Genomic DNA, 27,379 nt, shown 5'->3' on the forward strand with positions numbered 1-27,379 from the left:
AGCAGTTCTGTACATGACTCTGTGCTCATCGTGATATGTGCAGTCTTAATCCCCTTCTCCTGTTTCACCCATCCCCCTGCCCCCTCCCTCTGGTAACCATCAGTTTGTTCTCTGTAGTTCAGTCTGTTTCTCGGTCTAGGTTAACTTTGATGCTGGAGTTCCTGTGCTAAAGTGTGGGAGAGTCAAAAGTGCTAGAAACCCAATTTCATTTTCCCCCCACATATCCTGATTGTCTAGAGTAGAACTAGCTTAGGGACCCCAAGAGCAGAGATTTCCATCACCTGCAGGAATGAAATAAATGTCAGCCAGACCTTCCAGATGTGTTGCCTCTGAGCCTGGCATTCGCGGTGAAACCACACTGTCCTCTCTCCTTGCCTCCTTAGGCATTACTGGCCTTAAAGTCCTGAAGACTGTGGCCTTGATTTCCCCCATTAAATAATGAATGACTAGAGAGTGTGAGAACTGTTTTGTCCTCAGGTATCTAATCCCTGCTTGGCACTCCAAAATGGCCTGGGTAGGGCATGTCCCCAGGGCCTCAGACATCTTAGCTGTTGTACTTACAATGGGGAGAGGTTGGAGGATCCCTTTGTGTTGTAGCTTCTTCCGTTAAGTTCTTCTTTCTCTGGCTCCGCAAAGGTGGAGAGACCTGCTGGAGCTTTTAAGTCACCTTTCCCTGTGGTCTCGGAGGAACCATAGCTTTACCCTATTATATGACCAGAATTCAGCACTCCTATTAATATCCTTTTCTTGAAAGGCTGTTCTTTGTTTTTTGTTTTTGGGGTTTTTTTTAGCTGCAGGCTCTCTCCAGTCAGATTACCAAAGACTTGGAATGGTTCTTTAGTTTCTGTCTCCTTTTGTACACATGCATTCTTCTCTCCCTACCAAGAATACTTTGTTCTAGATACACTAATTGATTTGCTGCGTTTTTTCTCTGCTATGGATACCCTTTCTACCTTTGGAACCCCTGCTTTTTTTCTGAAGGCCTGGCTCAGTCTTATTCGCAAGTTAGTCTCTTCCATCCCCAGATGGCAAGTCTGTCAGGCAGAAGTACTTCAGACCAGTCATTGCGCCTGGAGTTAGAGACATAGAAACAAGAAAGGCCTAGTCCGTGCCATCAAGATCACGATGTCCGAACACAGACAGCATCTAAACCAGCTGCTACAACACAGTAGAGTAGGTGCTAGAAGTTAGAGCTTGGCGTAAGGGACAGCGATGGTGCGCAGGGGAAAGTGGCCGACTCTGGGCAGGAGTGCCAAGAGAATGTGCAGACAGGGCAAAGGATACGCTCTATAAAGACCCCCATGCCTCTCTTTACAGAACTATCAGCAGTTTCCACTTGAATAGACGGGGGAGGTGTTCAGTGGTGACATGGGGCTAGGGACAGGCAGGGAAGTCCTCAGACAGACCCATGCTTAATGCCGCAGCTTTCTTCCCTGGGCACTGGGGGCCAGTGAAGACCCCTGATTCGGGGAGTAGCATGATGAGGTTTGCGTTTGTAAGGATCACTGTGGGCTCTGGAGAGAATAAGACCAGAAGCTAGCTGGGAGTGTGAGGCTGAGGGTGTGGCGGTTGAAGGCCGTTGCAGTGACCCCACAGGGCTGTGGGGAGAAAGGCCTGAAGGACAGCAGTGGTATTACAGATGAAAGAGAGAGTCGGGGTTAGTAAACAGTGGTCTATGAGGAGAAAGGGGAGGGAGACACTCTGGGTTCAGATTCCTGTGATCGGGGGTTGTGATAATGGTGCCCAGGATGGGAACACGGGGAGAAGGTGATAATTCTTGGGAATGCTGGACTGGAGGTGCCTGTGTGGATGCAGCCGGAAATCATCAAGCAGCACCACGTATCTGAAGGACTGGAGAAAGGGAGGACTTGGAGGGGTGTGGGAGGTGCACACACTCGATGCCCACAGCCCTGGGGTCCGCTCCGCGTTAACCATGCGTGTGCCTGCTTCCCTGGGGGGTTTTATGTGCCGGAGGATAGAAGCTGTTTTCCCATCTTTATGTCTTCCCACAGTGCTTTGCAAAGGAAAGAGTGGGCTCTGGATCACTCCGTTGGCTTAAACTGGTCGTTGTGCATGGGTGGGTGTTGTTGAGAACTTCTGTGCCATTTGTTCCCACAGCAACCTAACATCAAGCAGAAGTTTGTGGCCCTCCTGAAGCGGTTTAAAGTTTCAGATGAGGTACGACCCCTTACTCCCAAGGTTGATGGTGAGTAGAATTCCCTGAGTTTCACCCTTGTTCCTGGGGTGCATTTTTTCCTGCCCCTGGGAGTCGGGACTACAGGACCCCCAAATGAGAGAATAGCTAAAGAAGGGCTTTAAGCTACATAAAAAGAGAAAGAAAGGATTCGTGGTACCTGCAGGGAGGGGTAGTGTGGTTATACTCCACTGTTGGCTAACGCCACCCTTCTGGCATGGGGCATTAGTAACGTCTGGTTGTTGTTTGGTTTTCCCTCCTGTCAGAGGGAGGGATCATGGTGCACAACGACCTGTGAGGTAGTTGAGAGTCCTCAATGGTTGGCCATTAAGTAACCAAGAATCGGTCACGGAAAGAGAAGCAGTGTCCTCCCTGGGCTCTGACCAGCCTGGTCCCAGTTTTCGTAGGCTTGGCTTCTCAGTGCGCTGGAGAAGAGATGGAGAGGAAGATTGTTCAGAGGTTTCTTTGTCCTTCTGTGGACTCCTCAGGAGAACAGGACCAGCCTGCAAGGGGTCGCAGTCTTCTGGGTTCTCTCGCACCTGTTCTCTGGCAGAGGTCCTTTAGCACTTCTACGTTTCTTCCTTGTGCCAGGCCCGTAGCATGGAGTGGTAGGGAGACACTGAAAAGAAGAGGTGGTCTCACCACATCCCCGCTCTCGGGATTGGGTCACAGAGAGGAGACCAAGGTTACCTCAATGAGTGTGAAGCTATGGCCTGTCCCTTAAGGAGGACGAGTTAAGGAAGCCAGTTGGTACCCATCAACCAGAGTTGCCCATCTACCATAGCTGTTAACAGATGTAACCCCAGACTCAAAGATCTTTTTCCCCCATAGGTAGGTTTTGGCTTGGAACATGTATCCCGAGAGCAGATACGAGAGGTGGAAGAGGACTTGGACGAACTGTATGATAGTCTGGAGATGTATAATCCCAGCGACAGTGGCCCTGAAATGGAGGAGACCGAGAGCATCCTTAGTACTCCGAAGCCCAAGCTCAAGTGAGGCCCAAACCTCTTCCACCAGGTTGTCTCCCTGCGTCTCTCTGAGCCAGAGTGACCTCCTAGACGCCCTCCCTCCCGCCCCCTCCATTATTGGAGTATCTTGGCTCCTCACCCTCGTGGAACCTCCAGCTGTCTGGATAGAGATCACTGTTTTTGCCTCTAGCTGACAAAAGTCCTGATAATCTCGAGTCCTTTGATCCAGGCCCTGCTGGGTCACCCACTGCCATGTCCTTCCTCAGCAGGCATGTCCTTCAAGCCCGGGTTGTCAGCCTTTCGTGCACACCATCACGACCCAGCTCTCATGAGCTGCTGCCCTGGGCCCTGGTGGCCACTGACCCTGGCTGTGCTTCTTTGCCGCAGGCCCTTCTTTGAGGGGATGTCGCAGTCCAGCTCACAGACGGAGATTGGCAGCCTCAACAGCAAGGGCAGTCTCGGCAAAGACACCACCAGCCCTGTGAGCAAGACCAATGGCTGTGGGGGTCGGGGAGGGGGGCCGGGGAGTGTTGGGGCATAACACTCTGGGCACTGTGCTGCTGGCTCACCTTGTGGTGCTGAAAGAGCGGGCTTCTCCTTTTGTTTTAACTTGGGTATCCTGACTGCGGTCCTCCTGGGAGCTTGGTTCTCATGGGCATTGCTGTGGCTATTTGGGTGTCCTTTTTGGTCAGTTCCTGCTACAAGAAGGAGCCTTCCCTCCCAGAACACACAGTATTAAATTTCTCCCTCAACATGCGTCACATGGTTGCTGGGAATATGGCATCCTGCGGTGATAAGTAATGGTGCTTTCCAGGTGGAGAAAGAATGCAAGGAGGCAGGAAGCCCACAAGGTCTAATCAAAGATGCCACATAGGCTTTATTCAAAGACGCAGGCAGTACTTGCAAAGAATTACAAATTTGACGGGCAGATTTCCATTTCGGCTGGTGACCGAGAAGAAAGAGTTGCTCTTTCCCGTAGTACCCAAGAGCCCAGTGTCATCCTGGACCATGCTCTGTCCCTGCTTGGGAAAGCTCTCCCTATGGCAGTGAATCAGAGGTTGGAGCCTGGGTTGATGCTGTATCTATGTCAGGCCCTGGGGAGCTGTTCTTCCCGTCGTTACAACTAAAGGAAGGAGATGTGCGTGGTTTTAGTGCAGTTTATGGTTTGCTGTTGCAAGCACAGTGTCTTTCCTGTAGATCAGAGAAACTGAATCCTTTAAGTCCTCCTATTCTTCCTGCTTTAAGAGAGGGCGTACAGAGCTCACCTTGAAAATAGGTATTACTTGTGAGGAAATGCTGTGTGAGACATGTGAGGCATGTGAGGCCCTCCATCGCCTGAAAAGCCCTGTGACTATGGAAAGGCTGCCGCCTGTCCCCAGTGTGTCTGCAGACCAGTGGGGCTGCTCGTGGCAGTGCATGGGCTGCCTTACTACTTGCTGCCACCAGGTGGGGCTACCACCCACCTTATCCCTCTTCCTGGTAAGGCACTGTGGGCAACTGTCTGGCCCTAGAACAGTGGCCCCAGCTGGCATTAGTGAGGAAATGTGGGGTGGAAAACAAGCAGAATCCCTCCGACAGAGAAGCCTCTGGCATGCCACTTACAGACCCTGTGCTCTGTGACCTGCAGCTGAGGCCTTACCTTGCTGTTTACGTGGCTTTTAGCTACTCTTTCTTGGGGGGGGTGGTAGGAGGTCCTGCTGAATGGCCCTGCTGAATCATCAGTGTCCACATAGATCACAGGCCCCTACAGCCAGATTCCATCTTAATTATAAATACAAGGGTTGACTCTTCTAGAGAGGAACCTGGGACCGGGCCGAAGGAGAGCTGTTTCCTAGTGTCCTAGGAGTGTGGAACAAGGAGTACGTAACAAAATGCAGTTAAATTTTTAACTGATGGGGCGCCTGGGTGGCTCAGTGGGTTAAGCCGCTGCCTTCGGCTCAGGTCATGATCTCGGGGTCCTGGGATCGAGTCCCGCATCGGGCTCTCTGCTCAGCAGGGAGCCTGCTTCCTCCTCTCTTTCTCTCTCTGCCTGCCTCTCTGCCTACTTGTGATCTCTCTCTGTCAAATAAATAAAATCTTTAAAAAAATAAAAAAGTAAATTTTTAACTGATATAATGCCCCAAAGCACTGAGCATAACACTGACTTGTAATGAATGCTAGGTAAATGCTAGGGATTGTTATTATTAAATTGATACATTATTTTATACTAATGAAGGTATTTCTGGGTTGATAGAACGTGTCTGCAGGTTCTGCTTTAGTCTCAGTTACGTGGCTAACATGATTTAAAGGGGAAACCACTGATGTTCTGAGCCTCCAGGTGCCTTAGAGTTGACCCAGCAGGCCAGTTAGCTCAGAGTTAGGACAACTGAGTATCAGTCTTAACAATATAATGGCCTAAGGGTCCCTGTCTACGCAGAACATTCATCTGGGCAAAGTGGGACTGGGTTGAGAGCACGTGGTCTGGAGGAAGACTTCTGAGTTTGAATCTCGACTCTATCATTCTACTGACTGTGTGATCTGGGGCCGTTGTCAGGTCTTCGTTTCTTCATCTACAAAGTACTTGTTAAAAGCACACACCTTGTAAGGCAGTGCACAGATATGATGATCCTCCATGTGGCGGTGGGTTGATGGGTGGATGGATTTACTACTCAGCGAGCGTGCGGTGAACAGAAGCTGCCGTGGCTCTTCTCCTTACCGTCAGTTAGAACCGTTTCAGTTCTGCTCTCCTGAAACTGTTGGGATCTAGCTGTCTTTGTCATGAGTCCTTCAAATCCTCGTTCTGCTGGCCAGATTTCAGACTTGCTTTGCTGATTCTCTGTGATATTTCTATTTTGAAGAGGCCCATATGTTTCGATGTGGATGTGGAATTTTGGAATCCTTTTAGTATGAAAGGCCCTTCGGGAATGACAGAGTGAGCCGTGCTTTTACAGAGAACTGCCCAGTATATTAGGGAAAGAACACTGAGATTGTGCATACGTGGGCAGGTGTGCACATGCAACCCAACTTTTATCCTCTGTCTCTCTCTGACTTCCTAGTGTTGTTACGTAGTTGTTTTTCTTAATCTTCTTTTTCGTTCCCGAAATTTCAGAGGATTCAGTTTATTACTAGAACCAGAAGGTATTTCTGCTGACACAAATTATTACAGTTGTTGAGGCATCTGGGTGGCTCTGTCAGTTAACCTTTCAGCTCAGGTCATGATCTTAAGGTCATAAGATCGAGCTCCACATGGGGCTCCGCACTCAGTGTGGCGTCTGTTTGGGATTTTCTCCCTCTCCCTCTGCCCCTGCCTTTGCTCACTCGAGCATGCTTGTTTTCTCTCTCTCTCTCAAATAATTTTTTAAAAATTAGTACAGTTGTTGAATTTTCCCAAAACTGGGAGCCCACAGTAGCAACATAATTTGGTTTTCCAAGCTGATAACAGTAGGTGCTGACAGTGCTTTAGTTAGGGAGGTCAAGAGATGTAGCCTTTCAGCCAAGACTGCCTGCTGCTGGAAGTTGTTATTTCCATTGCACTGCAGATGATGGCGTTTGAGACTAGTACTTCATAAAATTGATAGCCTAAAATACCACCCCACTCTGCTCCCCCAATCTCCACAGGAGCAGGTCCTCCTCCTGCAGCAGCCGGCATTACCCGACGGGCGCAGTGCCTTGGGCTGCTGGCATCTGCCTCCAGTACCACACAGTTAGATGCAGCTACGGCACAGCTGGTGGTCCGGGGCTCTGGGGTGAGAAAAGCCCTTCGTATTTATAGAAGTAGAAATTTGGAGAATTGGGGAGTTTGCTTCTAATGGGATTGTTTGGAACATCTAGAAGAGTCAGGAAATAGCCAGCAGGTTCCCTCTGATGCCAACCCAAGTGAAAGTTGTTGCAGCTTAACCACGGAAACAATTCTGTACCTGTCGGAAGGCTTAATAACAGGATGTGCTCTTTAAAGCCCTCCAGCAAAATGATGTTAATGCCCCAGTTCGTTCTCCTTGAATGGGTTTAACTCATTTGTCATACTGAGATCCAAAATGGAGTGAAATCATCTTCAGTCTTTTTTTTTTTTTTTTTTTTAAGATTTATTTATTTGAGAGGGGCGCCTGGGTGGCTCAGTGGGTTAAACCCTCTGCCTTTGGCTCAGGTCATGGTCCCAGGGTCCTGGGATCGAGCCCCGCATCAGGGTCTCTGCTCAGCTGGGAGCCTGCTTCCTCCTCTCTCTCTGCCTGCCTCTCTGCCTACTTGTGATCTCTCTCTCTCTCTCTCTCTTTGTGTCAAATAAATAAATAAATTTAAAAAAAAAAAGATTTATTTATTTGAGAGAGAGAGAAAGAGCACACCTGCGACAGGGGAAAGGTGGCATGGAGGGAGGGAGAGACTATCAAGCAGAACCCCCCCCCCCCCGCCCGCCACTGAGCACAGAGCTCCGTGCTGGGCTTCGTCTCATGACCCTAGGGTCCTGACCTGAGCCAAAATCAAGAACTGCACACTTAATTGACTGAGCCACCCGAGCGTCCCCATCTTCAGTCTCAAATCTGACCAGGACTTTTTCACAATTCTGGACTCTGTTGGCATTGGTATTCACATAGATAATGTGCAGTGAACTAGCTGTGTAATTGGAGGCAAAGCGACTCCAGACCTGGAGTCACAGTCAGATAAAGTGTGTTGGGTTGATCTTGCAGGTGGTTTTGGACAGTGGCTCTCTACCAGGGGTGATTTTTGCCTCCTTCCAAGGAACATTGAGCTCTGGCAGTGACTAGAGACATTTTGATGATCAGACCTGGCAGGGGTGGTGCTGCTGCTGGCATCCAGTGAGGAGAGGCTGGGATGCTGTTTAACATCCTGTGGCATACAGGACAGCATCCCCCACAATGAAGAAGATCTGGGCCAAAGTGTCATCGGGGCCGAGGTGGAGAAAACATGGGCCTGCTTGTTCATTAGTTTGCCAAGTGTCCCCTTGAACTTACATGCCCCCCGTTTCTCAGTACTATTTATAATTTACTCAGAAGAGGGACTTTGAGTAATTGGGATGAAGTAGGATATCTTTGATCTTTCCTGACTCCCTGGTTTCCGAAGAGATTCACTAAGGCCAGTACCTTCCCTACCTCTAAGACCCACAATCCTCAAATTCTCATGACTTTGACATTAACATCTGCACAGCCAGAAACAGTATTAGCAAATGTGAAAAATCTAATTTTATGTATGAGTATTTGTGAAGTAAATTTTTAATGTTTATTAGAAATGCTAGTAAGACTTGGGGACAAAGGGAAAATTCATTCATACCTAAATGGCTTGACATTGGGTGTCTTTTTGCTTAGTATATTAATTTTTTTGAGGATATTCTAGATGTTTCTACCAAGCAAAATAAATTTGGCTGCCGTGGATGACTTTAGTCTCAAAGTCAAAGACCTGAACTGTGAGATTCTCCTTTCTTCTCAATAACTTCTGACAAGTAGAAGAGGCCCCAAATGTCCCTCCTGGATAAAGGGCATTTACTACATCCAGAGTCAGAGACCCTGTGGATCCCATACAAAGCCATCTAAACTTTGAGCCTCTCTTTTCTGTGACATCTTGTGAGAGTCAGAACTGCTGGGTTCTGCATCTTACTGTGTAATTTAATGATTATAAAAATAACTGACCCTTCTGACACTTAGTTTTCACAAAAACATACTCCTTATAAGACTAAAATCCCAAAGATTTTATGAGGTCTTCATATTAAGTGGGAGTATTTTAAACTCCTCGGGAATCTAGAAAACCAGTTAGAATGGTAGTTACTTGGATTGGTGATGACTAATTATTATAATTTTTGCAGATGGAATTGGCTGCTCTAGAAAAAGTCAAATCTGCTTGGATTAAAAACCAAGATGACAGCTTGACTGAAACAGACACTCTGGTATGTGTGGCTCAGTCCCCCATTTAACATAGTTTTTATATCTTTAGAAATAAAACCAAAAGACCTTTAGGACCACCCTGGGATCTTGTATCTGTGGACTTGTGAATGTCCTGTGTTCTCTTTCTTCCTGGAATCCCTACCCATGAAATGTAACCTACCCTGGAGAACAGGTCATTCCCTAAATTAGCAAACCAAAAATGTCCCCATTCTGTTTTTTAACTCGATCTGATTAAATGCTAATTCAGATAACTTCTCACTCTCTGTCACCCTTATTTACTTCTGAGAGATGACAACCGGTATCTTCCTCTCAAAAACCATTCCTCCAGTGTGGCTCTTAGAGTGAGCAGGCAGCCTACACGTTAAATTTCCAAGTGACTATTGGTCAAGTGTTTCCCCTAAGAGACACGAGCTGCCCAGGAGGGCAGGCCAAGCCCTAGAGAAACGGAATGAATTGCCTGGGGTGCCCAGTTTTCTGGGCAGCTACATGTGCTGAGCAATGAAGATGCAAAGGTGAGAACGTCATGGTGTCTGGCATCAAGATGCCACCCTCCAGGAGGAAAGCCACGCTGTGTACACCTGTGCAGAGGCTCTGTGGAGGCCGAGGGAAGGACAGAGTGATTCCGACTAGAGAGGGACATCTAAACTGGGCCTCTCAGAATATGCAGAAGTTCACCCAGTGGGACTGGACATGGACACAGGGCGGGAGGGAGCAGAGAACCTTACCAATACCGTCTGGGGCTGAACTATGTATTAGCCTCACGGTGAGACCTGGTAGTTGAATGGAGTCCAAGGAAGAATTAGTTCAGACTTCGGTTTCCTATATAAATGATGGTGCCTTGAAGATCTGGTGTATAACCCAACGTTAGGCCTGATGCAGGGTAATCTAAAACTTCTCACTTGCACTTTATAGTTCACCACAAATCCAAAAACCCAGCTTCCACTCTTGCCCAACTGTGGTTCATGCTGCAGAGTGGCCATTTCCGAAGTGAAACTCCAGTCATTTCACTTCCTGGTTAAAATTCTCCTTCCTACCTAAAGAAGCCAGAGCATCAGTCCGGGTTTGTGCGTTGACGCATAGTTCATAAATGCACACTGACTAGCAAGAGACAGTCTCCAGACAGTGGGTATGCTCAGTTAAGTTAAACAGAAGTCTTCCTCCTCTGGTGAGGTAGGAGCTGTAGAACCCTGTGCTTCCAAGGAAAAAAGACCAAGAGACCGACTCTCCCTGTCATGGTGATGGGCCCTGTCAAAACAGATGAGACTCCTGGGTGGTCACTGACAGGGCAGTAACCCTTGCTGTTTCCTTTCTTCCATGGCAGGAAATCACTGACCAGGACATGTTTGGCGATGTGAGCACGAGTCTGGTTGTGCCGGAGAAGGTCAAAACTCCCATGAAATCCAGCAAAACAGATCTCCAAGGTTCTGCTTCCCCCAGGTACTCAAGATGAGAAGAAAATCCTAAAACAGGGAGTAGAATTAAACCAATCAAATAGTGCCAGGCTGTGACCATGCTCAGCAGAGGCTCCTGGCCTAGGGAAGAGTGGGACTAGCCGTGGCCTTGGATTGCAAAGGCTAGTAACTATCTCCTTCCCACGTCTCCGGCAGCAGAATGGATGGGGTGCTCACACCGCGGCAGAAGAGGAGCACACCCCTGAAGGAGCGGCAGCTCTCCAAGCCCCTGAGCGAGAGGACCAACAGCTCTGACAGCGAGCGGTCGCCCGACCTGGGCCACAGCACACAGGTACCCCCTCACCCCTCCAGGTCGGGACCCTCTGAGCATCCTCAGCCCTTGGCTTCTGTTTTGTCATCTTCCTGGGGTGGTTAGGTAGAGAAAAAAGGAGGAATACTTTGAAGTGCCCCGAGTAAAAGTCTTGAAGACAGATCTACATCAGAGAAGTCTACCATGCGCCACTCCTCATGTGGGATTGGCTTGGTAGCTGCTCTTCGGGGAGCAGAGGGGGGAGCAGGAGACACCGGCTTCGTCGCAGCCTGCATCAGCCCAAGTGGCATTTCCACACCTTGTTTGCTCTGCCTCCTCTGCCCCCATCAGACATCTATCTGGAGACCGTGTGGTGAGCCAGTCGTTCTAGAGGACAGCAGCCGTCAAAATCCCACTGGACGTCTCCCACCTGGGCTCAGATAACTTGAGCACTACTGTGGGCCAGTGATTGTGACTTCAAGGTGACAAATCAACAGTGTTAAAATTCTTTGATTGAGAGACCTAAGAGTAGGCTGGAAGAGAAGCAAAAGAGACTGGGCCTCGGGAATTCCGTCCTCTTCCTAAAGGCCAGCGGTGCAGGGGGCTTGGGGACGGAGCTCACACCGCTCCTCCTCCTCTGGAGAACAGCAAGCCTGTTCATTTACCTGATAAATATCAGTGAGAGGAGAGTTTGTGTCAACGTGGCTTCCCGAGTTCAATGCTGTCACAGAGCTGAGAGTGAGCTGGAGACCAGAATAGACTGTGCCTGGGGCGAGGGGTCGTCCTTCTTGCTAGTCACTGTTCCTAAAGAACCTGTTGTCCTCTGCGACAGTGGGGCTCCCCACACAGCACTCACTGCTGTGCTCCTTGGTTCTCTCCCCACTGCCCTCGTTTACACTTCGGGGAGCACCTGCTAACTGGTACCTCCCCCTCCTCTCCCGGTACTGCATGCCCTATTGTTACCCTTAAGGGAGGCTCACCGCGCTCCTCCCTCTGTCAGGACAGCTGCTGTGGCTTTGTTCCTGGAGTCCGAGTGCGTGTTCCTTAAGGACTCTGCTCACTCTTTATCCTGCTCCTTTCCGGTTTGCTCTGACCGGTGGGGTACTGGGTCTCCTCCAGAAATTCCTAGTATGTTTTCTCTGAATGCCCTTGCTCCAGAGATCTTCTACCCCACTGCTCCCTCCCCTGCCCTTAGACTGCCTGGTAGACTGCCTGGGATGCCTGACAGGCACTTCTGTCCCTACAGATCCCAAGAAAGGTGGTATATGACCAGCTGAATCAGATCCTGGTATCGGATGCAGCCCTCCCGGAAAATGTCATCCTTGTCAACACTGCTGACTGGCAGGGCCAGGTAAAGCATTACAGATGGCAGGGATGGGGAGGAAGGGTTCTGGGGAACAAGACGCAGGACATGGAGAAAAAGGAAAGTGAGCCCCACATCTCGGGCCCCTCTTCCCTGAACTCAGCCGATAGCTTTGGGATCCTGTCCTACTTCTGTCACGTTCTGGCCTGTGGGATCTCACGTCCCTTATTTTCTGTACCTCGGCTTCCTCATCTGTAGAAAAGCAACTGATCTACCTTCCTTCCTGGGGGGTTATGTGTGGTTTTCCCATCAGCATAGCGGAATAATGGTATCTTGAGAGGTACGAAGTGCTGTAACGTGCCCGAGGTGGCCCGTGGGTCCCATGAAGGCAGTTCAGAAGAGGCAGAGCCAATCCGCTTGGGCTCCCAGTCACTGCTGTCCACCCAATTAGATCCTGTGACAGAATCCCTCTTTCCTAATAGCCCTGCCTCCTGGAACATATCCTACAGAGACAGCATTGGAATCTAAAGATTCCTTAGCCTTCCCACGTGGCCTGGTGAGCATGTCTGCATGGGCTCTAGCCCCACCTTCTCGTCAGTGGCGGCAGGAACCCTGACCTTCTCGGCCCAGCTCTGGTCTGAAGGACAGAGGCTGGGGCCCTGCACCTCTAGCTAGGCCTTGCTCTCTTGGTGCCTGTGGGAGAGCTGTTGTCCCTGCTGCGTGGCCTCACCTGTGTCCCCGCCCTTTCCCTCCCTGCCCCCCAGTATGTGGCAGAACTGCTCCAAGACCAACGGAAGCCTGTCGTGTGTACCTGTTCCACCGTAGAGGTCCAGGCCGTGCTGTCCGCCCTGCTCACCCGTATCCAGCGCTAGTAAGGGTTCTACTTACCTCCTGCCCTTTGGGGTTCCCTCTCACCTCTTCCTCCCACCCTGACTTCTAAGCAGTGACAGGACCGCCTGGCCTCATCAGACCAAAAATCCTTGGTCACTGTGTGGTTGGGCAATGGCAGGCAATGGTCCTCTGATGACCCTGCTGGTCCCAGAGGTCAGCGTGTGAAAACGTCATTTTCCTGCTCTCCCTTCCTCCCCACCTGGACTCTCCTTGACCCGCCACATCGTCTTCTTAGACCCAGGATGAAGAAGATCAGGAAGAGAGAACCAGAGTTTTACAAAGGCATTTTACTCTCACCCCTCTAACTGTGCTGTGCCATGTGGCATCCAGAGTCAGGGCTTTCCCTCCTCAGGACCTCCCTAGACTAGGGGCCAGGAGTCCCTGCCAATGGGAACGAGAACTTCGGGCCTTGCAGGTGTCTTGGCTCATGCCCACTGCTGACCCCTGGCAGCACTGCCAAATTGCCTCCCATTAGCCTAAGCTAATTCTTTCTTCTAGATGATTACCTGTCCTCTTTGATCCTACATTTCTCTCCTAATTGCAGAAGCACTGTAGTTTATGGCTTCTCTGGGAATTATGCTTACTGGCTAATTTTTTCCCTGCGGGTTGTTGAGATCAAGTAAAGTCAGAGCTTGGGCCCCTCCTCCGAGCAGGACGCTGGTGAACCTCCCGGATGTGGTTGTGACTCTTCCCTTGCTCCCCAGCTGCAACTGCAACTCATCCATGCCGAGACCGGTGAAGGTGGCAGCCGTGGGAGGCCAGAGCTACCTGAGCTCCATCCTCCGGTTCTTTGTCAAGTCGCTGGCCAGCAAGACCTCTGACTGGCTTGGCTACATGCGCTTTCTCATCATTCCCCTCGGTAAAGATGGGGCAGATTTCATTCCTGAAGCAGCATGTTGGGGCTGGGCCCTACGAAGGGACAGTTAGGGAGACCGAAGGCCAGGCCATCATTCTACCCCTTAACCAGTTTACCTTCTCTGGTTTCCATCTCCCAGGTTCTCACCCTGTCGCCAAATACTTGGGCTCAGTTGACAGCAGATACAGCAGTACCTTCCTGGATTCTAGCTGGAGAGATCTCTTCAGTCGCTCGGAGCCCCCCGTGTCAGGTAATGGCCCTCCGCAAGGGGTTGAGGCAGGATGCCACCTGGTCCACGGAGAGCCAGTCTTGGCCAGAGGAGAAGGCTGCAGGAGCGTGCTTCTCTTCCTCCCTGCGCCTCTGCCACCCCCAGTCTCTTGCATGTTTATTTTTTCAGCAAATATTTGTTAGGGGGAGGCCCATTATGGGCAGCCCTTCTTCACTCTGGATGTTTTCAGTCTCTGCTTTCTGCTCTGCTCCTGTACATCTAGAAATGAGGACGGGCATGAGGAGGTGGTGAGGAGGACATCTCTAGTGGTAGAACTCAAATATAAGAAGCAGAGGATAGTTACTAAGCAATCTGTTGATAAGCGAGTAACACTATGCTGACCTTGTCTTTTGTCTGAAATACAGAGTAGGAGTGGCAGGGCTTAGAGTGAGCTTGAACCTTGCAAGTCTGGGGAGCAGTAAATGCATCGCCAGACCTTGAAGGAAGTGATGGGCAGAGAGTTGGAGTGGAGGGGTTCCTCTAGATTACGAGATTGGTTTGAGCAAAACAGACGTGATGTGGGAGCGTGATCAGCCTGAGAAAGAGCAAAACTGAGGAAGTGCAGAGGTCGGAAAGGAGAGAACAGCTCTTTGGTTCATCATTTCTTATATTCAAAGCCAGAGGACCCTTAGAACGCTTTCTCTACTGCAGCTGCTAGGGTCTTCTGATGGGTCTCCAGAAGGGGTCTCTTTAAGAGGGTTTTCAGGTTTGCCTGCTGAAATAAGTTGGTAGTTATCTCTTGTCTTTTCTCCAGAGCAACTGGACGTGGTAGGTCGGGTCATGCAGTATGTCAACGGGGCGGGGGTGACGCACCAGCTCCCTGTGGCTGAGGCCATGCTGACCTGCAGACATAAGTTGTAAGTTTGACTTCAGGGAATTTCTTGGAAACGGGTGGGTGGGCTAGATAAATCTTGAGTTTTCTTCCCTTTTCTGTATTTTTCCGTCTCCCCACCCATTTCCCTTCATAGGCAGCCAAGAGCAAAAGAGACGGGGTTTTGACTACCTCCCATCCAGGCACTCCCCTCCCTAACCTGGGCCTCCCCGCCCAAATGGATACCCCCTCAGTATAAGAGAAGCCCATCCTAGGCGCTGACATTCACGCATGGTGTAGCATGCAAAACTATTTTTTTTGCCTCCATCTGAGGCTCCTCGTGCCGTCCTGAGATGCGATGGAAATTGTCATGTAGTGTCTGGACTCCCTTGACACCACAGTAAACTATGAAAAGCTTGTATCCCCAGCTCTCCATGCAGATGACCCACTAACTGTAAGGCTTCCCTTTGTCTCCCAACAGCCCTGATGAAGACTCCTATCAGAAGTTTATCCCCTTCATTGGTGTGAGTACTGACTCCCCGCTCCTCTGTACCACACCCGTTCTCCTGGCCTTCCTGTCCCCCAGTGCCCTCATGTGTGCGCGCGCGCACACACACACACCCAAGATTCATCTAGACAGTGGTTCTCATCCAGAAGCAGTTTTGCCCCCAGGAGAGGTCTAGCAGTGTCTGCAGACGTTTTTTGGTTGTCACAGCTGAAGTTGGGGTTCTACTGGCATCTGGTGGTTAGGGAGCAGGGGTGCTGCTGAACTTCCCACAGTGCTCAGGACAGCCCCTACGACAGACTGATCTGGCCCCAGTGTCAGTAGTGCCCAGGTGGAGAAACCCGGGGCTGGGATATGCACTGAGCTGCTCCTTTTGGTGTTCTCCTTTCCCGAATCATGGGCTGTCCCCAGATCACCACTGGTATCTCCTTTTTATTACACCAAGCCCTGAACCTGGTGCCTTGGCCTGGGGCAGGACGTCCAGAGCATAGTTCTGCAGCCTCCAGGGAAAAGCAAGCTGCCTCTGAAATGAAATAATGATAGATGATATTCTGAAGAGAAGTCCAAGAAGTAGGTATTTCTGTGTCCAGGGTCAGATGTACCTTTGAAACGAAGATTCCTTCTTTTCCCTCCTATTTAGTCAAAGGAGAATCTCTAGATGAGTTGATTTTGGAAATCAAAGGGAAACCTCTTGGGTATCTCTGATGTCAGGTGGTGCTGTCTTTTCATTTGGCAGTAGTGAGCCATAAGGCAGAGACCCAACCAAAAGAGGGACCCCAGAGGTGACAGAGGTGACACCCTGGGAGACAAAAGCATACCACAAAAGCATGACTGAAATTTCAGATTTCCATGTGTGAGACAATCGAATTTCTCTTCAAAATCAGCTTGTCTTTTTTCCTCCAATCTCCTAGCTTTGGGTAGGGGGCATATGCAAATGTGAAGGGCCTCTTCTATGCTCAACCCAGGTTCTGGAAGTCTTGAGTGATCGTGGGAAATCCCTGAGCCTGGAGAAATTCGGTTGCCCCTTCTTGTGCCTTGCTAAGACCTCCTGTCTGAACAGTCCACTTAGTCCCTGTTAGCCCCTGGGGCTACTCCCAGAAGCCATGTTGGAAGCTCTAGACCACAGTCTGTAGCCTAGGCTGATGATTTGATTTGCATCTTCATGGAGCTGTGGGTTGCTGCCCACTCTAGCCTCACAGACAGAGAGAGATGTGAAAAAAAATTTTTTTTTCAATTGAAATAAACAAAGGAAGGGCAGCCTCATATAATACCAGGGGAGCAAGGGGAATTGTATCCAGGAAGTTGGGAATGTTAGGATGTTACTTTCCAGGAACTAAAATAAGGATGCATAGAGAGTTTGGGACAAACAAGGGAATAGCAGCCCTGTGTTCTGAGTAGCCTTGAGGGAACCATCCACACGTGATCGTGATCTCGACTCCCCGTCAGTCCCTGGGGTCCCGTTTCCGTGACCTCATAGCACTCCCTAGCACCTCTGCCAGGTGCTAGGCCCTGGGCCTGCTACTTCATCAGGATTCACCTGTCACTTCAAGCCACAGCTGTGACATTCAAATAGTCTGTTTCTAGCTGTGCCTTTGCTGGCTGCTGGAGGGCCCCCTCTCTCCTTCCCAGAATTCTCTATGAGAAATCTAAAATTCTTTGGGAAGCTGAAATTAGTACACTGCCTTGAGGTAAAGAACGGGTGGGGGTGCCTGGGATCACTATCTTATCCATATTCTCTCAGATTCCAGCAAGTCTAGAAAGGAGGAAACTGGTCCCTTGCTTGGTTTCACACAGGCAGGCATTCAGGGAGTCTCCCCCACCCCCCGCAGCACGCTGCCTTACCAAGCTTTCTCCCAGTGGCTCTGACGTGGGAAGACGGTGTCTTACCCATGTGGTCTTAGAAGAAGCCCGATCAGAATACTGAAATGGGTCCGGCCTTCGGGGTGGCCTTGCACTCCCCAGAGGTGAGCTGTGAGGTCTTGTGTGCCCCCCAGCTCATTGTTTGGAATGGGGCTTTTTTTACATATAAAGATCAGATCTGGGCTGCTCTGGATTTGCAAAGATGTTTAAAGCATGATATATAGTAATGGCTATTGTGTCTAATCACTGGCTTCCAAGTGGACCAAAATGCGTACAGCTTTAGTCAGAGGACCTAATGCAGCGTCTCTTCTTTCTCCCAGGTGGTGAAGGTGGGTCTGGTTGAAGACTCCCCCTCCACAGCAGGTGAGCCTGGGGCCCTGGTGCCCCTGTGGAGTGAGGCGATGCCTTCTCGGCCTCCTCTCTAGTCCGGCAGGCCAGAAGGTGAAGCCTCTGGGTGTCCTAAGGTTAAGTCAGAGTTTGGGCACCCTCACTTCCCAGGTGAAGTAGCAGGGGGCAGTGGGGAGCTGTCCACACTTAGCTCAGCAGCAGCTGAGACCCCTTGTCATTAACTGGTCAGGGGTGGCTTCCTCTGACCAACTGTATCTGTCCCCCTGACAGGCGATGGGGACGACTCGCCCGTGGTCAGCCTCACCGTGCCCTCCACATCACCGCCTTCCAGCTCAGGCCTGAGCCGAGATACCACAGCCACCCCTCCTTCATCCCCCTCCATGAGCAGTGCCCTCGCCGTCATGGGGTAAGGGGCTCTTGCCCATACCTCTCCTTCCTTCCAAACCCCTCCATCAGCGCCCAGGAACCTGACCGACTTAGCTCCCCCCTCCCCCACCCCTCCATCCCCGCCTGCCTACAGCATTGCATGACGACGATGGCTTACTGAGTGTGGAGAACAGGACAGTGGCGAGAGCTTTGGAGTCCCAATTCAGAGACTTGGGGTGCTAGCCAGGCACGTGGAGCTACTCTGTACAGTGCGGGTTACTTTCTTCCCCATCTGTCTCCCGGGGTAGAAGGGAATGAGACAAGTGGCAGGGGGGCTCGTACCAGCCTGTAAAGTGCTATGCAGGGGTCTTGCTGGGGTCTGGCGGGTGTGGTGGAGTGCCGCCATGGGAGACCTGCACAGCCCGGTTTGAGTCATGACTCTGTGTTAGTTGACTGTACTAGCTTGTACTAAAGAACAGATTACTCAGTGACACTTGTTAAAGCACAGTGAGGGAGGGGCACCTGGGTGACTCAGTTGGTTAAGCCTCTGACTCTTGATTTCAGCCCAGGTCGTGGTCTCAGGATCGTGGGATTGAGCCCCATGTCCAGGATCCACGCTCAGCACAGAGTCAGCTTGGAATTCTCTCTCTGCCTCTGCCTCTGCCCCTCCCCCCACTTGCATGCTTCCCCCACCCCAAATAAATAAATAAAACCTTAAAAAAAAAAAAAAGACACAGTGAGGGAGACCACATCAGAGCGTGACCATCGAGACAGGTGTAGGGGGCACTGCTGTGGATTTTGCAGGGTGGGTGGCTCAGCTCCACGTGGAGATGTCTACCCTGGGAGTGAGCATGGGTGGAAAATTACTAAGAGGAAAAGCCAGGGGTACGGCGTGGGGGGGGGGGGGGGGGAGCTTCTGAACAGTCCTGACAGGACTCTTGCTGAGACAAGTCATGGTGTCAGACATCTCCTGGGGGGGCGGCAGGGGTGAGGAGCCGCAGGGGATCAGATGGGGGGTGGGGCTCTTGCTAACTGTCTTAGCAGGGTTCTTGCTAAAAATGGATTTTACAAGCAAGTACACAAATGGGCCTCTGAAAAGGATTAGGAGCCAAACTAAAGTTTCTAAAGTTTAGTTACTAAGCTTCGTTTCAGACTCCGGGAGTGGAGTGAAATGGCCATGTCAGAGTTTTGTGAGGCTTCAGGAAGAGCTTGTGTTGTTGGTACCTGGCATGCGGGAGCTGCTGCCTTCTTTCAGGCAGGCAGTCTGTCTGTCTGTCCAGTGCCATTTGGGGCACTGGAGCTGTAGCAGCAAATAGGAAAGGCTAGTCCTAGTCTTAGAGCTTAGGCTGCTGGGCCCTGGCAATGCCAGAGCCGTAAAAAATTCAAACTGTAGATTGCAGTGAGCACTATGAAAAACCAGTAGAGGATGGTTCTGCAAGGGGAAAGAATTTCTTTAGGGTCTTAAGTATCCAGAGTTTAGACCAGGTGCTCAGGGTGGCCTCTCAGGAGGCAGCTGTCCTGCCAGGCCTGAGCAGGAGGCGCTGAAGGGGAGGGTGGAGCAGAGCCGTCCCAGAAGGGGCCCGAGGGGAACAGGCCATGAGGTGAGTAAAGGGCAGGCGTGGGGCAGGAACACAGATGGGCCCCTGCACCTTCTTCCTCCCTCTTCCCCTTTTCTCTGCCTGGCCTCTTCCTGTTTCTTCTGGGGAGGGTCCTCAGCAGCAGAGAGGGTAGGCACTGGCTAGTGTTTTGTCCAGAAACACCAGTGACAGGGTCGTGGTCCCTGAAGAGCGTGAATGTTCTCAGATGTCGAGAAGCGTCGGTTGCGCCTTGGATCCCAGCCCGTGCCCTCCCTCACCCTCCTCCCCTCCTTCCTTCCCCCTTCCCTTCGTGGTCTCGCTGATCTGTGGGAGGGACAGTTCAGGAAAGGAGGAAATCGCACACGGCCAGTAATGCTTCAGGGTTCCAGGCTTCCCGAAGGGTCTGCAGACCAGCCCTTAACCTCGACCTCCTTTCCCATCCCATTAAAGCTGGTTTCTAGTGGAACAGCTAGAACCAGGCAGAAAGAGAAATGTCAGATGACTTTTGTAGCCTGTGTACCTATTGTGTCTGACACCTCCTTTCTAGAAAACATCAGCCTTTTCTCCCCATGGAGCTAAAATTACCCCTGAGCTAGAAGTGCCATAAATAAGAGAAAGCTGCGGGTCGGCAGCCACCGGCTCGGCCTCCTGGGGCTGTGGCGGAGCCGGCCAAGGTGCTTGCACCTCTGCACACTTTGTCTCTCTGGCCCTCGGTTGGGTCTCGCCTGGGCTCTGCTTGCCAGGTGTGTCCATGTATGTGTGTGCACGAGTGCATGCAGGAGCGTGTGTAAGTATGTGTGCACACTTCCTGCGGCAAGCCTCCTTCCTCTCCGCTCCTCTCCGCCCCTGTGACTTTGTGTTTGGTTCCCTCACAGTGCCTCAGGTCTTCACCCTCTCCTGACTTTGTCTTCCGATCATTCCATCACTCCCTTCCCACAGAAACCAATTCTGTGGGACCGGGGGGAACCCAGGACCACTAGCCCGCCACCTCCCCTCACCCTGCCCAGAGCCTGGCAGTCCCCTGCTGATCCCTGAGGCCGGCCGTGTAGTTGGGAACTGAGGGCAGAGCCTACTCTCCGTTACTGTTCCCCTTCCTCAGGAGCCCCAACAGCCCATATGGGGACGTGATTGGCCTCCAGGTGGACTACTGGCTGGGCCACCCTGGCGAGCGGAGGAGGGAAGGTGACAAGAGGGATGCCAGCTCCAAGAACACCCTCAAGAGTGTCTTCCGCTCAGTGCAGGTGTCCCGCCTGCCCCATGGTGGGGAGGCCCAGCTTTCCGGCACCATGGCAATGACTGTAGTCACCAAAGAGAAGAACAAGAAAGGTAGGTGACATCTGAGGCCAGGGACGATCGGGGCCACCAGGGTTCACTGACTCCTCTCAGGGTCGGGGAGCCCTCTGGATGAGGGCAGAGCAGCCCATCTATCATGTGGTCCAGCCCAGGGTCCTGCAAGGCTCTTAGCTCACCTTGCGAGATGAGGCCAGTCCTTCTGTAATCAAGGAAATGAATGTCCCCAGTGAGTAATCAGTCCCTGCCTGCTGAACATCAGCGCCGTAGGGGCTGGGGCAGTTAGTGCTGCCATAACGAACGGAGCCTTTCCAGCCACTGCCCTCTAGGGTGGACCACATGACAGAGGAGGCCATCACTGCGTCCCCATGAAGCAGGCATTTGCACCCAGTCCTAGAAGTCGCTCAAGCCCACATGAGCAAAAGGGCATAGTTGTTTAAGAGTTAAGAGGAGTTAAAGGCACCTGCATGGCTCAGTCAGTTAAGTGTCTGCCTTCGGGGGCGCTGCGTGGCTCAGTGGGTTAAAGCCTCTGCCTTCGGCTCAGGTCATGATATCGAGCCCCCGCATCAGGCTCTCTGCTCAGCAGGGAGTCTGCTTCCCTTCCTCTCTCTCTCTTCCTGTCTCTCTGCCTACTTGTGATCTCTCTCTCTGTCAAATAAATAAATAAAATCTTTAAAAAAAGAAAAAGCGTCTGCCTTCAGATCAGGTCATGATCTCAGGGTCCTTGGATCGGGTCCCATGTTGGTCTCCCTGCTCAGCAGGGAGTCTCCTTCTCCCTCTCTCCACTCATGCTCTCTTTCAAATAAATAAAATATTTTTTAAAAAGAATTATGAGTAGTACAGCCCATTTTGGATAAGAGGGGCGGTTTCAGGCACTAGAGGCAGAGTTGGGGGATGTCCCCGGGCCCTCTGCTCTGAGAGAGTAAGGCAGGAACGCCCCCGGCCGGGCCAGTGCCAGGCAGAGCTTGCCGCTGTGTGCTCTGCTGTGCGCCGGCCGCAGCGGGCAAGCCTGCCGGGGGACTCGGGCCCTCACAGCCCACCGCCAGCCAGCGGTCAGGTTCCTTTAACTGCCGGACCCTCCCTCCTCAGCACTCCCAAAGCAGCTAGGCCTCTTTCTGTTCATGCCTCTGCTTCATAGTGCTCCGCATGGGGGCAAGCAGGGGCTGCAGCAGACCTAAAGCCAAACAACAGAGGCAGCTCAGAGACGCAGCCCGGGCAAGTCTGCCGTGATGCGCCCCTCATGCCCTGAAAGCCCTGGGCCAGAGCCATTGCAGACCCTGCCATGAGGCCCTCCTAGCCACAGCAGACTCGGCCCTATGTGCATGTGAGCGTGTAGGAGGGAGAGCCCAAGGACACGGGCACCTTGCCCCACAGGCTACCTAGAACATTCAAGCCAGAAGGGACCTCAGAAACTAACTAGCTCCAGGTCCTCGTTACACAGTTAAAGATACCAAGGTTCAGGGAGAGGCTTGTGCTGGGAGGGGGCGGAACAAAGATCTGGTTTGCACTTCCTGCATCCCCCGAGCTAGGGAGGGGGGAGAAGGGATGGCTGGCTGCAAATCACCTCCCCTTCCCACAGGAAGAGGGGCTGGTGGGGATGAGAGAGAGGAGAGGGGTGGCTGCTTTTCCAAGGGCTGTGATGGAGGTGGTTTTGCTTGCCTTCCAGTTCCCACCATCTTCCTGAGCAAGAAACCTCGAGAAAAGGAGGTAGATTCCAAGAGCCAGGTCATCGAGGGTATCAGCCGCCTCATCTGCTCCGCTAAGCAGCAGCAGACCATGCTGAGAGGTACGGAGAAATGGGCGGAAGGTGCCGGGCGGGGTGGGAAGAAGAGGGGCCGGGGACTCTGGGGGGAGGGAGGCGATGGCCCTCCCCAAGGGACCCTGGGGAGGTGGCCTTAGCAGCCCTGGTCAACCCCTCCTTCCCCTGTCACCCCAGTGTCCATCGACGGAGTCGAGTGGAGTGACATCAAGTTCTTCCAGCTGGCGGCCCAGTGGCCCACCCATGTCAAGCACTTTCCAGTGGGACTGTTCAGTGGCAGCAAGGCCACCTGAGGGCATTCTCTCCTGGCCACTCTCCCTCCTGGCACTGCCACCAGCCTCACCGCCTGCGGGCAGGGGGAGGCCAGCAGGCCCCGGCCCAGCATCCCCTTTCCTGGCCCGGGAGTCTGCGTCTTTTTTGCCCAGTCCTGAAGGACACTGCCAGTGGGGACACTGCCCCCCTCCCTCCTGCTCAGTCCTCTCCTTCCTGCTCCAGGCCAAGGCATGTCGATTTTGCCTTCTGGCGCCCATCCCTGGAATTGAGGCCTGGGCATTCCTTCACTGACTTCTAATCTCCTCACATGGCTCCAGTTCCTTCCTGGAAATAGGAAGCCTGGGATCCTGGCCCCCAGCAGGGAGTCCAGGCCTCCCCATCTCTGCCAACTGCCCTGCCTGTCCCCCTCAAGTGGAGCCCACGGCCACTTCCCATGCTGTGGGTTCTCCCACTGGGGGTCAGAGGGGTACCCTGAACCCAAGGACCCCCCCCCTCCCCTCCACAGTCACAGGGGCAGCCCCACCCTCCCTCACCACCAGGACAGCTTTTTTATGGTGATGCCATGTTTCTCTGGGGTGGAGGGGCCTTCCCAGTCTCCCCCATGCACGACCACCTCACTTACCCCCAGGTTCCCCCCTACATGTCACAAGCACCCTTGAATGTTTCTTTGGTTCTCTGCACAGCCAGTCTCTTGGTGGTTCCATGTGACTTGCTTGGGCACCAACCCCTGTCCTTGTGGCTTCCCCCTGTTGGTGACTCTCCTCCCTCTGCCTCTCCCCTTCCCCCGCCAGCACAGGGCTGCCTCTTCCTGAACTCCAGACTGGGACAGAAGGGAGAGAGACCCCCCCACCGGCATATTGTCTGTGACCCTGCATCTCCCTGTGCCTTCCTGTCTATTTGTGTCGCACTCCCTATTGTGTCCTGCACACGCCTAGGCAGAGAGCCCGCCTTCCCAGCGGGTGTTTCTCCAGTGGGCTCCAATCCTGCCCTCTCGCCATGGGGGTCTGAGCCAACCCCTCAGCCTTGGCCATCAGCATTCTCAGGAGAAGCTGAGCACACAGGGCCACCATCCCAGCCGTAGCCCTCCGTGCCCCCCCGACACCGCGCACCTTCGGAGCTTTACCGTTGCCCTCTCTCACCCCTTCTAGAAGTTTTTGCACAGAACTTCATTTTGAAAAGTGTTTTTCTCATTCTCCATACCTCCCCAAACTCCTCCAGCCCTTACCCCTGCTCAGCCCTGCGTCCGGAGCGTCTCCTGGGCTGAGCTGCTCTCTCGGGGCCGGAGAGGGGCTGGGCTTGAGGGACTGAGTGGATGTTGGTTGGGTTTTTCATTCAATAAACTGGTGATTTCTTACCAACTAGCAAGGCTTGGGCTTCTATGCCTCTCACTGTGACTCAGGATCTGTACGACCCTCTCCCCTCCACAACACAGTCGACTCCTTTCAAAATCAACTCCTTTCAAATGGCTGGCAAGAAGTATTCTCATTTCCTTAATTAGAGAAATAGGCATGAAGGTGCCTTGCCCAGTATGAGGCACTCAGAGGTCAGAAACAGAAGTAACGCTCTGCTCACACCAATCTCTTCTTTTTCTATAGGACTCACTATTCCCAAATCCCACCTCCCAAGACAATGACATGTCAAGGGCAATTTCTGCTCTTCTTTTTTTTTTTTTTTTTTTTAAGATTTTATTTATTCATTTGACAGGCAGAGATCACAAGTAGGTAGAGAAGCAGGAAGCAGGCTCCCTGCCGAGCAGAGAGCCGATGTGGGGCTTGATCCCAGGACCCTGGGATCATGACCTGAGCCAAAGGCAGGGGCTTTAACCCACTGAGCCACCCAGGTGCCCCAGTTTCTGCTCTTCTGATTAAAGATTAGAACTTGGCTTCTTTCCCTCTGCTAGGCCGATGTCCTGCCATAGTTTCTGGAAGCTGGTGAAGTCTGAGGCCCAGGTAGAGGGGTGGAGCTGGGGTTTGTCATTGAGTTGGCTTTCCTACCTGCCCTTAACTCAGAGATGGAAAACAGCCATAGCCCCTGCTCCCCGGATGCCTGGTTCTTCACACACTTCCGGATGGAGGCCTGCACACCAGCCTTCCTCTGGTGAAGAAGTGCCCAGAGGTTGGGGCTTGCGTGGGGAAGGAGACCGAAGGGCTTGGCGTCCTTGCCCTGCAGGACACAGCCACAGAGGAGTGGATGACCAAGCAGGACAGGCCGTACTGGCTCCCCGAGCCCTGTGGTCCAGTGACCTAAGGGAGGGAGGCTCTGGGACTCGGCAGTGTAGCCCCGCACCAAGCTCTCTGAGCCTGGAATGTGGAGATAATGCCCATCTCCCAAGGGGGAAAGTCCAGCGAGGTCTGTGACAGTGTCCCAGAAATGCAATCTGCACGTTAGTTACCGAACAAGGTGTACAATCTGGGTGGTGAGAGGAAATGCCAGAAGTCAAATTGTGTTTAAGATGAGCTAGAGAGGATGTGAGTGTTGCCTCAGGACAGACTGGAAGCTCCAAGAGAGACCTGGGGGCTGGAGGCCAAGGGAGAGGATGCAGGCAGTGCAGTGGGGAGGGGAGACCCAGGAGCGGTGGAAGTCCCCAGCTGGAGGGGTGTGGGGCACAAGCAGACTCAGGTCCAGCTCAGAACTGAGAAGATGGAGCAGATGATGGGAAGATGAGGGGGAGGGAGAGACCCGCGCTCCAGGCCTGCGGGGGTCCGACTCTGCATCCAGGGCCGCCCCTCCTCCCGCCTCTGGGGGCTTCACTCTTGCGGTTGCCCCCTTTCTCCTGCCTCCATCTCTACCGGATCTTTGGCTCTTTCCTGTCCGCCTGCCATCTGCATGCCCACACTAAGTAACAGCTCTCCTGTCAAAAACAACTTCCCTGCTTCTAGATTCCCTCTGACAGCCGCGTCTCTGCTCCCTGGAAAGTGAAAGTATTTTGAAGCTGTTCCTGCATCCTGCCTCTGCTTCTACTCCTTCAGGCTTTTATCCTCAACAGCCCATCAGAAGTTCCCTTACCGAGGTCACCCGTGACCTCAGGTGCCACATCCAAGGGTCAGTTTTCTTTCCTGACCCCCGCACTTGGCCTGTGGACAGCTCTCTGCTCTCCTTCCACTCCTCTGACTGCCCTTTCTTGGCCTCCCTTACTGTCTCTCCAGCTTCCCAGCCGTGGAACACTGGGCAGTGCGGGGCTCGCGCACCGGCCTCCTCTCCCCCCACACTCAGCCCTGCAGTGTGAATTACTGCTCTGTGCACGGACTCCCCGCGCCACCCCCCCCCGCCCACCCCGCCGCCCCACTCTTCAGGAGCTGAGGCCAAAACCTTTGGAACCGCCACTGACTCATCTGTCCCTCGTCCCCAACATCCAGTCCACCGGCAAATCCTACCAACTTTCCCAAGACAGACTGGGAACCCAGCAGTGCTGCACCGCTTTCGCTGCTGCTGTTATCAGTCTCTGGATGTGTTCATAGCCTCCTAATTATCTGTGCTTCCACCTACTCTTCCTGTAGTCTGTTCTCCACACAATAGCCAGAGAGAGCTTTTTAAAATGTTAATCATATCGTGTTAAATTACCAATTTGAACTGTCCAATGGCTTCCATCCCACTAGGAATATAATTCAAAGCCCTCACCATAACTCACAAGGCCTACGTGATCCGACCTCCTGAGGGCTGATTGATCTCTCCTCTCATTCTGCCCCTCCCCCACTGACCCCCTCTGCATTCCTCAGACACAGGCATGCTCTGCCTCAGGGTCTTTGCATAAGCTGTTCCCCCTGCCCATCCTGCCCCTGGCCTCTAGGTCCTTATGGTTTGCTCCCCCATTGAAGTCTTGGCTTAAAGGTGACAGAGAAGCCTTCCCTGCTCTACCTGTCTCACGTAGCACCTTCCTTTTCTCTCCCCCTTCTTTAGTTTTCCTTATTAGCACTTCTCATTCCTTAGCACTTAATTATCCATTTGTCTCTCTCTCCTCACTGGAATGTAAGCTCCAAGGAAATGGGAGTTATTTTTTTAACCTGCTCTAACTTTGGTACCCAGGATCCTTCTTGGCTCGTCCTAGGTCCACAGTGACTGTCAACAGAATGAGTGAAGAGGCCTTGTGCTGCGGCAGTGGAGTCCCCAGTCCCCATGCACTGCTCAGACACTTCAGTGCCTCAGCCCGCAAGATACCTGACTTCCCACAGGCCCTGGAGTAAGAAGATAGACTCCTAAGAAGAGGGAAAGGGTTGTGTAGCAATGATCTCCAGAATTCCAAACATGGAGCAACTCAGATTTACACATTGAGACAGCTTTGCCCAGTCAAGGAGAGTCAAGGTTGCCCCAGAGCAGAACTGTCCATGGGGCTGCCAGAAACATTCTCTAAGGCCAAGAGTAGCATTTTGGTGCAGAAGGTGGAAGAACTTCTGTCTAACTCGTATACCAACGCCAGATTGTTTTATTGTTAATTTAAACAAACACGGATTTTAGAATAGTTTTAGATTTACAGAAAAGTTGCAAAGATGGAACAAAGAGTTGCTGTACAACAGCCCCGTGCCCGCGCCAGCCTTCTCCTGT

At 52.2% G+C, this 27,379-nt stretch overlaps 1 protein-coding gene across 2 annotated transcripts in view; it reads left to right on the forward strand.

Annotated features, from left to right (window-relative positions):
• The window catches only part of PACS1 (phosphofurin acidic cluster sorting protein 1), a 140,213-nt gene extending 116,012 nt beyond the window's left edge, over nt 1–24,201 (forward strand). The window contains exons 8-24 of one of the 2 annotated variants that reach the window (XM_059147941.1): nt 2,119–2,178; nt 3,026–3,186; nt 3,550–3,643; nt 8,954–9,034; nt 10,354–10,469; nt 10,640–10,775; nt 11,980–12,084; nt 12,801–12,907; nt 13,632–13,786; nt 13,923–14,033; nt 14,806–14,908; nt 15,344–15,386; nt 17,548–17,590; nt 17,846–17,981; nt 20,618–20,844; nt 22,475–22,594; nt 22,745–24,201. In XM_059147941.1, the coding sequence (XP_059003924.1) occupies nt 2,119–2,178; nt 3,026–3,186; nt 3,550–3,643; nt 8,954–9,034; nt 10,354–10,469; nt 10,640–10,775; nt 11,980–12,084; nt 12,801–12,907; nt 13,632–13,786; nt 13,923–14,033; nt 14,806–14,908; nt 15,344–15,386; nt 17,548–17,590; nt 17,846–17,981; nt 20,618–20,844; nt 22,475–22,594; nt 22,745–22,860 (1,914 nt within the window). In that variant the 3' untranslated portion in view covers nt 22,861–24,201. The remainder of the gene's footprint in view (nt 1–2,118; nt 2,179–3,025; nt 3,187–3,549; nt 3,644–8,953; nt 9,035–10,353; nt 10,470–10,639; nt 10,776–11,979; nt 12,085–12,800; nt 12,908–13,631; nt 13,787–13,922; nt 14,034–14,805; nt 14,909–15,343; nt 15,387–17,547; nt 17,591–17,845; nt 17,982–20,617; nt 20,845–22,474; nt 22,595–22,744) is intronic. The other variant, XM_059147950.1, reaches the window with a different exon arrangement.
• Nucleotides 24,202–27,379: the final 3,178 nt, after the last annotated feature.

The sequence above is a fragment of the Mustela lutreola genome, chromosome 1 (genome assembly GCF_030435805.1).
Source record: "Mustela lutreola isolate mMusLut2 chromosome 1, mMusLut2.pri, whole genome shotgun sequence".
NCBI lineage: Eukaryota > Metazoa > Chordata > Mammalia > Carnivora > Mustelidae > Mustela > Mustela lutreola.